Here is a 14,508-nt window from a genome sequence, read left to right on the forward strand (position 1 = left end):
CAAGTTTTTTACCAAAGTTCTCATTTTTACACCAAATTTGCATATCACCGATGAGATCATTATATCCTTAACATTTCTTCATCTATACATCCCCAGATGCATCACCATCAAATATCGGCTCAATCTGTATCGTAGTTTTGGAATTAAACCTCTTTGACCAAAAAGTCACATTTTTAGACCTAATTTGCATATCACTAACAGAATCACCACATCATATATACCCCTAAGAATGTTCCCACCAAATCTCAGGCCAATCTGCCCAGTAGTTTTGGAGTTTCAGTTTTTTGACCCAAAACACACATCTCTGATGTGATCAGTTTCATCTATACACCAAAGTAATGTCCCCCCACCAAATACCAAGGTAATCGGTCCAACGGTCATTTACACACACACACACACACACACACACACACACACACACACACACACACACACACACACACACACACACACACAGACAGACAGACATTTTGCCATGCCTATAGCACTCTTGAATCACAGTTCAATTGTGCTAATAATTTCTTATTTTGAGATTGTACTTAATTTAAAATTTCTAGAATGGTACCACTGTTGGTGACAAAATTGTAGAACACTTGGTGATCACGTGTATATTCTGTAAAGTGCATCAAAGAAGCAATTTTCCGATAAGAATTATTTCTAATTGTGCATAGAGTGTAGTGATGCTATCACTTTTTGGTTGGCTGCTAATGATCCGTGTAATTCATGTCATGCCAGAGTGTATAGTGTGTTGTGATTCCCGTTTTCTGAACTAAAAAAAACACACCGTTTTTATCCTAAACCATGCTGTCAGTACAGAGTGGTAACAGTTTAAAAGTCACCCTGCAGCAATCCCAAGTCACAGTGCATTGTAGGAAATGTGTAAAAGTGAACAGAAAATGAACTTGTTGGTTTTACCTCGAGGATCTACCATATGGTACGCTTTCACGTCGGTTATATGCCATCGTCTGGGGGTTGAACTGTTTTTGAGAATTTGTAGCAGCTGCAGTAAAAGGATGGTTCTGTTGTGGAAATTGGTTTGACATACTTGTTGTTGTATTGTTTCCTAAAAAAACAAAAATATAAAAATTGTCATAATTATATCAAATTTCCACCACATAAACAAAAGTGTGACTATTTTATTGAAATTTTAGATTTATGCCGGAAGGAACATTTCCTATTGTTGTTGGTATTCTGGTCCATTCACGTTTGTTACTGGTACTACACTGTGTACTGTTGTCTGAGTCATTTTAGTTTTATTGTCCTCACAATATGTACACTCAAAAATAAACATGGTACAATTCTAATTTTACAATGGACTCACACCACTTTGAACACGTTTGACATTTCAGCATACCTGAAAGAACCTGGGCCGAGCTTTGTAGGAGATAATATTTCTGTTTTGGGTAAAGTTCTAAACAATAATCTTTATCAATGTAGCCTGTATTCTAACATTTCTAACTCTAATGTTAATGGCCTTCTACATTTTGATTGGCTTATAAAACAGACTAGGGTACACAACATATATACTGGGCAGTGTTCTTCTGTTTTGTCATGGTGGGTACTCTAACATCCCTAACCTGGTTGTTACTCTTGTCTCCTTCACGTTATTGGAGTTACAAATAAAGTTATGGTACATGATAAATATTGTGTCTATTGTTCTTTAATTTTGCAATTATTTTGTTCTCTTGATTTTACATATTATTATTGTAGGTTTTTTTTTGTACTGATCACAAGAGCACGTTTTATTCACTTAACACAGTATAATTACTGTTATACATGTTTCAAAATTATCCGTCATGACAAATTTTGAAACTGAAAATTTATCAAATATGATATTTTTGACTGGGATATAGTTTATTTCAGAAGTGAGGTTTACATCTGACACAAATGAGTTTCTAGGACTGCAATGATTATTTACACCAATGTGGTACTTTGTATGACTATATCCCATAATAGTATGACAATCCCATCATGCAGTAGTGCCAGTGTGGTACATACACTTGAGGTATGCAAGATACAACATTACAGTGGCCATATGGATGAGGATTGGGTATTTCTTTTGGATCACTAATTTATATATTTAAACAATTTTATCATGGCTTCCTACTTGAAAAATCAATGTGAAACAACATTGACTAAGTCTGTATTTGTAACTCGATAAATGGTAAATAGCTGAAAAAATGTGTAAAACGTTTGTTATTGTACGTACAATAACAAACATTTTAGACATTTATTATGATTTTGCAATTTGTTAAGTTACAAACACACAAGGACTTGGTATAATGTATGTTTCATATATATAGCCACTCCAATGCCAGGCTATCAGCCAGCTCTCATTGTTTAGAAGCCTGATTGAGCTGAACAGCTCAAGGTATCTTTCTGTCTATTGATGCATTCACAAGAGTGTTTGCAGTGTTCTCTGGGGCTGTACTTTTCAATGGAAGTGCAGCAAAAACGCTGCAAGCATGACTGCAAATATTCTGAACACCAACTCTGGCACTCATACGTTGTTATTGTTACATAATTTTATCTAAAACAGCAAAATTCTGTACACCTTTTTAGTGTATTTGTATGATTTTGTATACAAGTCAAACACACTCATCTGCATACAAGTATCTGAGAAATTAAAGGTTTTTGGTATTGCACTGCTATGCAGATACAAATGGTATGCGAGTGCATCGATACAAGTAATTTCTGGTACATATATATAATAAGTACAAGCATTGTCTTACCTCCTGGTGTGAGTGAGTTATTATTCATTGGGTTGGAATTATTCGGTTGTACAGAACCCCATACAGTTGTGACAACACTTAGAGACTGTGCCTGTTGTTGCTGCTGCCATGATCCTGAAGTATCGCTGTAAACAATAGAGCATGACACAACAATCAATATTTTGACACAGACAAATGTTTCACTGGAGACACACAAGACAAGTTGGAAATTTAATCAAAGTACTCCACCCCTTCCCACCCTCCCCATTTCTATTTGTAACACAATCCTATCTTCTCCCCTCATCATACTACCTCCCCTTCTTAACCTCATGGTGATGTATTCCCTTTGTCTTCCTCTCCCTCCTAGTATCTTCCAGTCCCATTTCATCATGTTGAACCAAACTTGTGACACAAAATACATCATATTTCACTTTCCTGTAGACATAACATTTACCCCAATTACCCCTTAAAGGATGAATCACTGGCAAATATCAGATTCCATGTGACCTGTCCTGACCATGATTGTAAACTCCCCCCTTCCACCCCCTCTCAAGAGACCCTCCCTTCCCTCCAATCTCACTTCATCTTTTTGAACTGTCCCGACCTTACATTGTCTGTAAACTCCCTTTCCATCCCCTCTAAGAGACCTTCCCCTCCCTCCAATCTCACTTAATCTTCTTGAACTCTCCCCTCACCTTCAACCTCATTTTTTCACATACACACAAGACGAGTTTCTGTCTGACTTAAATGTGACCTTGTCTGACCAAGTGTGACCTCAGTTGAACTAACTCACAATCTATTTCCAAATGACCAGTATAACCAGTTTTTAATGGTTGTACAAAGCCCACTTACTCTGGCATATATGAAAGCTTGCATCAATTTATGCAAACACCCACACTTCAAATCACCTATGTCATCATTGGGGTTGCAGCACTCTGGGTTGCAGTGTTTAGTGTTTAAGTAAATGACAGAAGACAGTCCACAGATTGAAACACCAAAATTATACATATGATGGTTGAGGAAAACCAAACTGAGGGTGATTCTCTGTTCATTGTTCTCGTCTGAGGTGTGCAGGTATATTGCTGTCTCTAAGGTAGTAACTTGGACTATACCATTTCTCTGGGATGAGAAGTCAGTATTGCTTGGATTGTTCCATTTCTATTGGGGAGAAAGGAAGTTTTAACTTTGTATACTCACCTCGGAGGTACAGGAGGCAGATTCTGTTTCATTGGGGCATGCATGGAGCTAGATTTACCAGAATCTGGATTGCGATTTTTCTGGTGTCGTAACAAAAGTAATCTGCCTAAGTCCTCGCACCATAGGGATAGCATAGCTGTCAAATAAATACAAAAAATATGGTCAAAATTTGGTTGAAAGATTTGCAATTCCTTCTGATCCATGTGCATACATGCATACATACATACATACATACATACATACATACATACATACATACATACATACATACATACATACATACATACATACATACATTACTTAAGTACATGCATACAAATGTACATACATACATACATACATACATACATACATACATACATACATCCATACATACATACATACATACATCCATCCATACATACACACACACACACATATATACATCCATACATACTGACCTATAATATACATACATACATATTTCATACATACATACATACATACATACATACATACATACATACACACAGACTGAGAGACATACACAGAGATTGACATCTTGTATATTATTTCATACATACATACATACACACAGACTGAGAGACACACACAGAGATTGACATCTTGTCTAATATAAGGTATAACTCATATATTTACTCAGAAATCATGTAAATCAGATAATGATTAAATGAATGTGAACTGGCACAGGAACTGTTGATTCACCATCAATGTACATTGTAGTATTCATGTAACATATGGTGATCAAAGTAATTATATATTCTCACTAAATTATAACACACTGACATTTATACAAATATAGAATTTAAATCAGCTATTTTAGACTCTGTAATACGATATCATCTCCATTTCATGCGACACCCTTGTCATCTCTCTCAATTTACACTTTGAGTCCTCAATTTGACCTTGGCCTTGCCTGCCGCCACCAAATGGATATCTCATTTTAAACACATGTTCAATGTCAAGTTGATGCCGTTCAAGGCAAACACCTAATGAAATACATGTACCAACAAAAACTGGAGACACTGTACACTGAAGTAACTATTTATGCCTTGCGTTAGAAGTCACATTTAGGAAATAATCTCACTTATCACTATTACTGTGAATGTGACATGAATATTAAAATGAATGAGAGTTAAAGAATTGACCTTAGTATTCTGGTCTCTTATCTGATCACAATATTTTCTGTTCATTTGACAAAAGAACTCCATGTCATTGTAAAACCATTGATGTGAAGGCACAATAAAATACAATGTATTTTCAAAATCTGAGTCAGATTTTTGATATTTGCCAAACTTGTTTAAGAATTGGACATAATTTTGAATTCATTTTATTTTTCATCCCAAAGATAGAATTTGTCACAATGAACAAAATTTTTGACAACACAGAATAAAATATTTTTTTTGAAATTCATTTATTTGGGGTAGGTACAAAATGAACAAGTTGGAGCAGAAAGTAATCTAATTAGAAGAATGTGTGGTTTCATGGCCTCTTTATGTGTGCATGAAATGCAAGGGCAACATCTAATTTGTTTGTGAAAGTAAACTATTATGTAAAGAGGCCACATAGTTCTTCTTATCAAATTATGGAATGTATTACAATATAAGTCTCTGTACTTCCAACATCAGTGTTATTACATGTAATCCAATTCACTTGTTTACCCCCCTTCCCCCACCATTTCTGACAGATTCTGTTCGTCCACGGTCTGATGTTTGCAGTTGTAGTATAATTGTCACTAACAAGTGAAAGGTTGTCTCCCTCACAACAGTACAAAATTAGCATCGGACACTGCTTATCAAGGTTTTCTGACTCAGTCACCTCTGTGTCTCACTTTATTATGGCTCAGGATTGGAACATATTTAGTGAATCACAATAAATGTATTATCTCAGTTGTACCATGTAAACATAATCTATTATTACCCCATAAGTCTGCTTTCCCAAATACATATACACCTAAAGTACCGGTATTACAATTTGTACATCTACCATACAAGGGAGAAATATGTGATGATAATAATTTATAAATTTTTACTGAAAGTGGTGATGAATGCATTGTTAGGTCAACAATAACATGGTACCAACTACTCTATCAATTCTAGAGGCAATATGGCAAGACTTTCAAGGTTGCCATAGTAACAACAGAATGTAGAATTAGTATGTGCAAATAATGTTATAAAAATACGATAATACAAATACTGACTTTATTCATATTTCTTTTCACAATCTATCTTTTGTATAATTCCTGCATATCTTTTTTAATGTCTGTCATATTATTTCAAGGTTCAGTACTTTTTTCAAAACAATGGTTACAATTTTTTTTCCCAAAAAGGCTAAATTTGCTATATTTTATAAATAATATTCAAAATCTTCTGTCAAAAAAGTGTTCAAGAAATTCTGCACAAAATACAGACCATGAAAAGTATAATAACTATTAACTTGAGATTCACGACAATTTTGAAATTATTTGATGCAAAATCACCTTTTTTTATATTCAAAATATTGTATCAACAACTTTCAAATTGTGACGGTTATAATGAACAGAAGTAAACCACATATTTCGATGTTATTCCCCAATATTTTTCCCTCATCCTCACTAGTCACTAGACCAGTAGTGACAAAACCCTTAGGTCACAAGGATTTTCCAGCTGAATGAAGAAAAATATTGGAGAATAACAAATATATCAGCACCAGTACATAAAAACAAAATAGGGAAAAGTAATTTTGAGCATTTTGACTCATATTTCAACCACAGCAGAACAAATGACATAGACGCACGTTGTAGAACCAGGATATAAATTCCATATTTTTAGCATAATGATTGTAGGCACAATCAGTAAACCAAAATTAATTAATTCTGTCCACAATTAACACAAATTAAGATAAATGTAAAATACTGTTGCAACATAACCACACAAAGGCGTACACGATGACTTAACAATAGGAAATTAATATCTAGTTTAGATTTGCACATAACAAAGAATGTATGATGTAATCATGTACCTTCCTATTCATACATCAAATGAATGGTATAATAACTCATGAATATATCATACATAATTTCTATCATATTAAATTATTTGTTGTCTTTTTCAACACACAAACAAGTCAACCCATCACATTTTCTCTGACAGAAAATTAAGTTGACACGATTTCCGATGACAAAAAAAATTAATGAGCGATATATAGTTATAATGAATATCACACACATGGTTTTCATCCCGTTTTTTTTTAAAATCAAAATATGTCTTTCAGATTCGTTTTCTTAAGACAAAAAATCTGATTTTTTCGGAAAAAATCTTTTGAAAAAAATCCTTCAAAGTGATGCAAGAACTGGACAGCAGGATTTAGATAAAAACTTGTGAGCTACATCCCTTTTTTCTTTACTCATTAAGTAATTGACAAATCAAATACATAAAAATAAACCAAGGGTGCCCTTAGAGAATGATAAAATTCTAGACTATTTATTTCATTACAATATCGTATCTCCACAAGTGCTTCCTTCCAAGGGGTTATTTAGTTTCACATCAAGAAATTGATTGACAAAATAGATGATCATTCTGTTGAATCACCGATATGTTAATTTGAAATGTACACATAAAATTCATCCCATATCATATCACACATAATACATATTCATTACAATTTATAATATGAACTAAATACATAGACTGAAAGATCCATTACTGTTTCACACTATAAAACCACAAGTACCAACTCAATGGATTCTTCTCTTTAATACGCACTAAGCTACACCCCCAAAAATATGTTGAAGTCCAAAGCAGCAAAGATGACATTTTAAGGTAATAACAGATATCAAATGTTAGTAATTTATTTGACAAAAGAGGTCACATGACAAGGGGAAAGCTGACCCTGCAGAATGGGGAAACAGCAACATGTACTGTTATGCAGTCACAATAATTTCTAAATGTACCAACTACCTCGGAGTTGCTGGTATCTCCATTTCCCTTCACAATATTTTATAATAATGTCACAGTTTTTATGAACAGATGGTGGAAAATACAGACTGGACTTCTCTACTTCATTGTTTTCGGTTTTCAATGACTTTGATAATAAAAATAAGAAATTAATATATTTACAAAATTTACAAGTTTAGGGCAAAAAAAAAAGAGAATTGTTTCTGGTCAGTGTGCACATCACTTCAATACCCCTGTGTCTATCCTTTTTTTTATTTGTTTGTCCAGCCCATGCAGAGTGCAGATCTGGGGGGAAACACAAAAATAACCCTTCCTACATTAATTACTGCTTCAGTGGAGACAATTGCAGAGCCAATCATGAACAAGCAAATGACATCTTGCATCCTTGTTTTCAAGTACAACAGCATTGAATCTCTGGATCACAGAACACAAATATTTTATGCTATTCTGACAATGACTATTAATTTTGTAGGTTGCAATTTTGGGTCAAAGGTCTGTTTAATTTGTCTGCAAGGCTGAATATTTCTAACCGGCCCATGGATATGAGCACTTTACAATTTAAAATTCAAAATATTTCTAAAATGGCCAATATTTTGACCAAGAGTTCTGCCATTTTGTCGGCAACGTACTGCCGTACATTTGTAACATGTGACTAGTGGATTGTACATAACAATGAATCGTTCAGTCTGGTTTATACGAGTATATGTATGAGCCAACCAGTATATCACCTTTGTACAGGGTTTGTATGAGCCAACCAGTACATCACCTTTGTACAAGGTTTGTATGAGCCAACCAGTACATCACCTTTGTACAAGGTTTGTATGAGCCAACCAGTACATCACCTTTGTACAAGGTTTGTATGAGCCAACCAGTACATCACCTTTGTACAGGGTTTGTATGAGCCAACCAGTACATCACCTTTGTACAAGGTTTGTATGAGCCAACCAGTACATCACCTTTGTACAAGGTTTGTATGAGCCAACCAGTACATCACCTTTGTACAAGGTTTGTATGAGCCAACCAGTACATCACCTTTGTACAAGGTTTGTATGAGCCAACCAGTACATCACCTTTGTACAAGGTTTGTATGAGCCAACCAGTACATCACCTTTGTACAAGGTTTGTATGAGCCAACCAGTACATCACCTTTGTACAAGGTTTGAAAGAAAGCGCAAGTAAACACATATAACTAAAGCTTGAAAGGTAGAAGTTTGTTGACTATAAAAAAATCAATTTTTATTTTACGTGACTGAGGAACATCAAACACATCTAAATAGTATCTAGATTGCACATTGTATATTGATTTGTAGAAGCCTCTCGTCATATCACAAATGCTCTTCTTTTTTTAGACATCTTACAAAACAATCAATAGCAAGATAGCTAATAGTGATAGAAATTGAAACTACAATATTCATTCTCGTTTTCTTCAGATTTTAATCTTTCTCTACAATATTTGGTTCAGATTTGAGATAACTAAACCGTCAAATTTTCCAAAACATTACTGTGTAACGAATCAGATATTTTTACCAGGTGAAGAAAAATACATTAAAAAAATTCTTAATGTTTCGAAGTCTATATGATTTTAACTTGTTACCAAATAATTTGTTCTGTAAGGACATGTTTTTATGAGAATTTTGAATACATTTGAGGAAAAAAAGTTTTGAAGTTGTCGAACATTTGATATGCAAAAAAAAAATTTCATGAATGATTACTGACCAGGTTATCACGAAATTTAGCTGTTTCAGTGCAAATATTCAATGTACTATCAGAAGGTTGGTATAAACAAACAATCCTTGCAAAATGATGAATTTGTTTTCGTTTTTATGGCTTACGATAAAAGCTATGTTGACACACTTACATATAGTTGGATGAAAACACGATGGCATTGAGATCTAGTGGTAATTTAGTGAATCTGTGACTTTCCACCAGAGACAAAAGCTGGGACGGTATCCCTGGAGACCCGACACTGTCATCGTTGAAATCTGTACAACTACAGTACATGCCTGCTTGATGATGGATCTGAGGCATAAACTACAAACAAAGCCATCACTGACAACCCATACAACTGTTTCCTATTCTCCATATTTTTATTGTTATCATATTACTTTGTACCCTAACCAACATAAAATTGCTTCCATAAGATCAAGTCACCAAAACCTGGTTTTCAAAGCGAATGACACACAAAAATTTTCCGTTAAAAAAAATCCACATCAATTTTAATTTTCAGTCATCGTTTTAGTCATATGTCAATATTAAAATTTTTACGAGAATAAATTGCGACGTTTTCAATTTATGTGTATGTCAATAAAAATAATTTGAAGCGAGTTTACCTGATGGGACACCGAGGAAAAGTAATGACACCACAATAAATAATTTCATGCGATAATAATTATAATAGCATAAATGCATGAAGGCATGTTATATATTATACAATTTTGTTTCACAATCTTCAAATTCTGTCTTGACTTTCATCCTACCCTCGCAGGAAAAATTGAAAAGCTGTGTTGAATTATTGATTTGCTTGTGACAGATCTAATTTCACAACTATCAAATGTTAACATTCTAAATAGGATCTCAGTGAAAGTACCATACACGCACACAATCACACATACAAAACTGTAAATGCAAAGGACAATTTTACAATCTCTTTACTATACTCCTATCTTGAAAACCACACAGTGAGGAAGAAATGGGGAAAATATACTACTCAGCGGGAATTGTAGCGGGCCTCTCATTGTTTCTATGGCAACAGTAAAGGTGGTGATAAATTTCTCTAAAAAACATTGGAGAGAGAGTATCTACATACACTCAGGTGGGTTTAAGCATTAGTATACTCCTCTCAACATGATACACTATACACCAAGACCTTTACAATGTGTGTCTATTATGAACACTATTATGTACTTAATCAATTGCTTACAATTTCTATCATGATCAAAATTACACTATTTAATAAAGTGCAGTCATATTTCTTACTTTCTTAAATTTTGATATTTTGAAAGAGGAAAATAATTATATAAAGATAGAACTTGGTATATTTCACTATTCAAGAATACTAAAGGCACTGTTGTTATGGCAACACATTTTTTTTTTGCACCTGACTTGGCAGTAGAAAATTACTGAGAATGAGCAACACTTTTTCGATATTTTGTGTGAATGAAGAACACTTTGTACTATACTAGTATCTTAACCCTATGAACTACAAGTACATAACAAGGTCCCTGCATGAAAAAATCACACTGGAATATTTTTGTGAAGCTTTAGTACTGTCAATTTCACAATACCGTGCAGCTTTTCTGTTCGATACAACCACGCAAAAACCAATCAGAAACTGGACAACTTTAAGATAGCAAGATTGAATGAGTACAGTCTCTTGCTACATTTTGTCTAAAGTGAAATGAACTACACATGCCACCATACGACATCAAACGAACACCGCAAAGGACATTTTACACGCCCATCATCGGGTGTTTGATACTAAGAAAAACATTGGTACCCGAATGTCTGCATGGAGTTGCAATATATTTAAATGGTTTATTTCATTTTGACTAAATGTAGCAATGAATACAATCTTGCTATTGAAGCGTGGTATATGTAGTTTCTTGTTGGTTTTTACATTGTTATAACAAACAGAAATGTTGCACGGTATTGTGAAATTCACTGTACATTTTGTTCCAAGACCCTTGTAAAGTCATCACTTTGCTCATTTTCGAATTGTCCAACGAGTACAGAAATTTATAATTCTGAAACAAAATACCCCTTTTTATTCCATTTATATTTTTAATAAATGTTTTTTATGTTATAAAATGTAAAATTATTAGGATCAGTAAAAATGTTGCCTCAGAAATATAAAATATTCAAATTTATATTATTACAGATATAACAAATTAGAAAACTATATGAAAAGTACAAATTTGCATGTTGTATGATATACAAAGAGAGAGATATCATATGACAAGTTTATGCTATAGTCAACAGATGGCAGAAATTGACACGGAGACAGGAACACACAATAGTGTATCATAGCGTTATTAACAGGACACAAGTGATTAGTCATATTTGGATAATAGAGACACACTATGAACTATTAGTAAACATAACCACATTTCAACTTAAATTATACTTTACCAAAAAAAAAAAACACAAACAAATTACACAGGGTCCACAAATTCATAACATATATTCTTCTAGAGACTGCTTGCCTTGTTCTTGTGTATAAATTTGAATGTAATCAAATAAATTATTTGGTGTTATTTGTAGGCGACACCACCACTACCAGACAATATGACACATGTAAAGTGTTTTGATGGTGCTTAATGTGTCAAGTGTAATTACAGAGAAGTAGTCAGTGTCAGTGGAGTGGTACTGATGATGCCAAACACAGACAAGATGACAAGTCACTCTGTTATATTGATAGCGTTGCGTTACTTACAACAACATGTGATGACACCAATGGAAGTCCTGTTCTTATCACATGACCCCAACGAAGAGTTGCTAATATCCCATTCACCACGGCCCACTGTAACAATCTTTCACAATATGACCCCACTATTGCACTTCCATTTTTCCACCTGCTAGTAGCTCTTCCATCAACTAACATACCTCCCTATAATCACCACCTTGCACTCTCCACCACCTCACCGAATGGATGACCAGAGTAATAATAACTGAACCGTTGTAAGAATCACATTGTTACTTCTCTACTTCAGATAATATTCAAAATTATATGCAAATATCCTAGATATAAATATGTAAAGATATGATGACATTTTAGAGGAGTGATGTTAAGTAATGCAATAGCCAAATATAATTCAATTAGATTGGTGGAAGTACAGTATTCAATAAATACTTTATTGGTGACCACTTCACACTGATAACTAAATGTATTCCTCCACATTGATAACTCAGCGTAAACCTCCACACTGGGCACATCATATGAGAGCATTAAAATTTGAATCACAAAAGAAAAATATTGTAATTCCACTCATAAAAAGTATCATTGTGTAGTTTATTCCATGTATATACATGTATATGACCAAGATAAAACTGCAGACTGTATTTTGAAATTGTAAATAGACTGTCGGTATCATCAAATCATCAAATCATCACAAAAGCAAACCAATGCCATTCTTTCCAATTTACAATACCATTTCATCAAAATAACACAAAAACTGGGATGTCCAGTTTATAATTTTGTAATTATAAAATAATTTCAAAATTCTGTCACACTTTTATTTTCAAGATATTAAGATTGAAGTTGACATTGAAATAAAAATAAAGGGACAAAAAATTCCAATTTTCAGAGTCTGGAATTTGTAATCAACTGCACAGATACTGGGATTCAGTCTGAAACATACGTAAGAATGTGGGGGAGTTGTTACGAAATATACACATAATGACATTCTGTGAAGTCTAATTAGGATTGTATACCGATATAAATAGTGTATATACACAATTAGAATGACTGAAAAATTTCAATATCTGGTTTAACTGAAATTTAGGAGTACATTTTAGACATCTAGAAAGACTTGACGATATAAACCTATACAAGTGATAAATTATGTACTAATACAATGGTAAACTGCGCCATTTAAAATATCAATTTACTTAGGGGGCACTCATCACATTACTTTTATTTGTTAGTTTTTTACTATATATGCCCCTTGGCAAATATCATTGGAAACTTTACCCATAATCCAATGCTGTGTCAAAGGTCAACACAAATCATTTTGTTTGTTATCAAATTTCACATCTATAAATCTAGGTAGAGTTACTACTAGTAACCTATATTCCAATTTTTTGCACACAAAAAGATAAAATTCGGACACATTAATTGTAATAATTTGATTAAAAATTCACTTATTTACATCTATTCTCTAATAAAAATATTGTTTTAAAGTGAATCCCAGGTGTAAAGTTAACATATTTATTTATTTACATAATAAAAATATAACCAGGTGTATAAAACGGTGACAAATCAATTTCAATAAATTGTACCAACTCCACCAACCATTGAACTTTCACCAATATTACGTTTTTAAAAAAAAAAAATTTCTTTATCTTACAATTAGTTATGGAAGTGTCTCTACATTGAGCTGCACTTTTACAGCAAAGACTATCACTACTGTATTGGCACAAGAAAATTACTATTTTAGTAGTTCTCAAGTCATGACATTATAAGTAATACTTACACACTCAACTAAAATTCAAATTCTCTTAAAATAGAAAACTTGAATTTGTCTTATTTGAAAATTTTCTCTTCAGAAAATAAATCATAGTATTAAATCTCAAAAAGTTTGTGATATTTTAATTTGTATTTCTGTTTTGCAAACTGCATTTTTTGTGTATTAGTCTTTCTTGTTTGTTTTGGGACGCAACAAATTAGGTGAAAAAAAAATTGTGTCTTGGTCTAAGAAAATAGAGTAGACAGGTTGTGAATTTATTTTATTTTCTTGCATCTTTTGAATTGTTTTATTTTTGAAAAATACTGCTTTGACCCAAAACAAACATAATGTCGGTCAGAATACCCCTTCTGTGATAGTTGATGAAATATGTACAAATATATATGGGAAATGAAAACAGACTTGCATGGAGGTCAAGAAGACAACAAATTTCTAGTCTTTTTGTTGTAAAAAGTAAATAAAAAATTATGTTTAGGGTCGGTG

General features: G+C 33.3%; 1 protein-coding gene across 5 annotated transcripts in view; it reads right to left on the reverse strand.

Moving 5' to 3' along the window:
• Positions 1 to 14,508, reverse strand: part of LOC144452562 (zinc finger MIZ domain-containing protein 1-like) — a 127,907-nt gene that overhangs the window by 17,408 nt on the left and 95,991 nt on the right. For 4 of the 5 annotated variants that reach the window (XM_078143667.1, XM_078143669.1, XM_078143671.1 and 1 more), the window contains 3 exons: positions 3,909 to 4,044; positions 2,733 to 2,857; positions 916 to 1,063 (listed from right to left, as the gene is read on the reverse strand). In XM_078143667.1, coding sequence (XP_077999793.1) covers positions 916 to 1,063; positions 2,733 to 2,857; positions 3,909 to 4,044 — 409 coding nt within the window. Of the gene's footprint in view, positions 1 to 915; positions 1,064 to 2,732; positions 2,858 to 3,908; positions 4,045 to 12,275; positions 12,406 to 14,508 lie in introns of those variants that run through there. The other variant, XM_078143670.1, reaches the window with a different exon arrangement.

This window comes from Glandiceps talaboti, chromosome 22 (assembly GCF_964340395.1).
Source record: "Glandiceps talaboti chromosome 22, keGlaTala1.1, whole genome shotgun sequence".
NCBI classification, from domain to species: domain Eukaryota; kingdom Metazoa; phylum Hemichordata; class Enteropneusta; family Spengelidae; genus Glandiceps; species Glandiceps talaboti.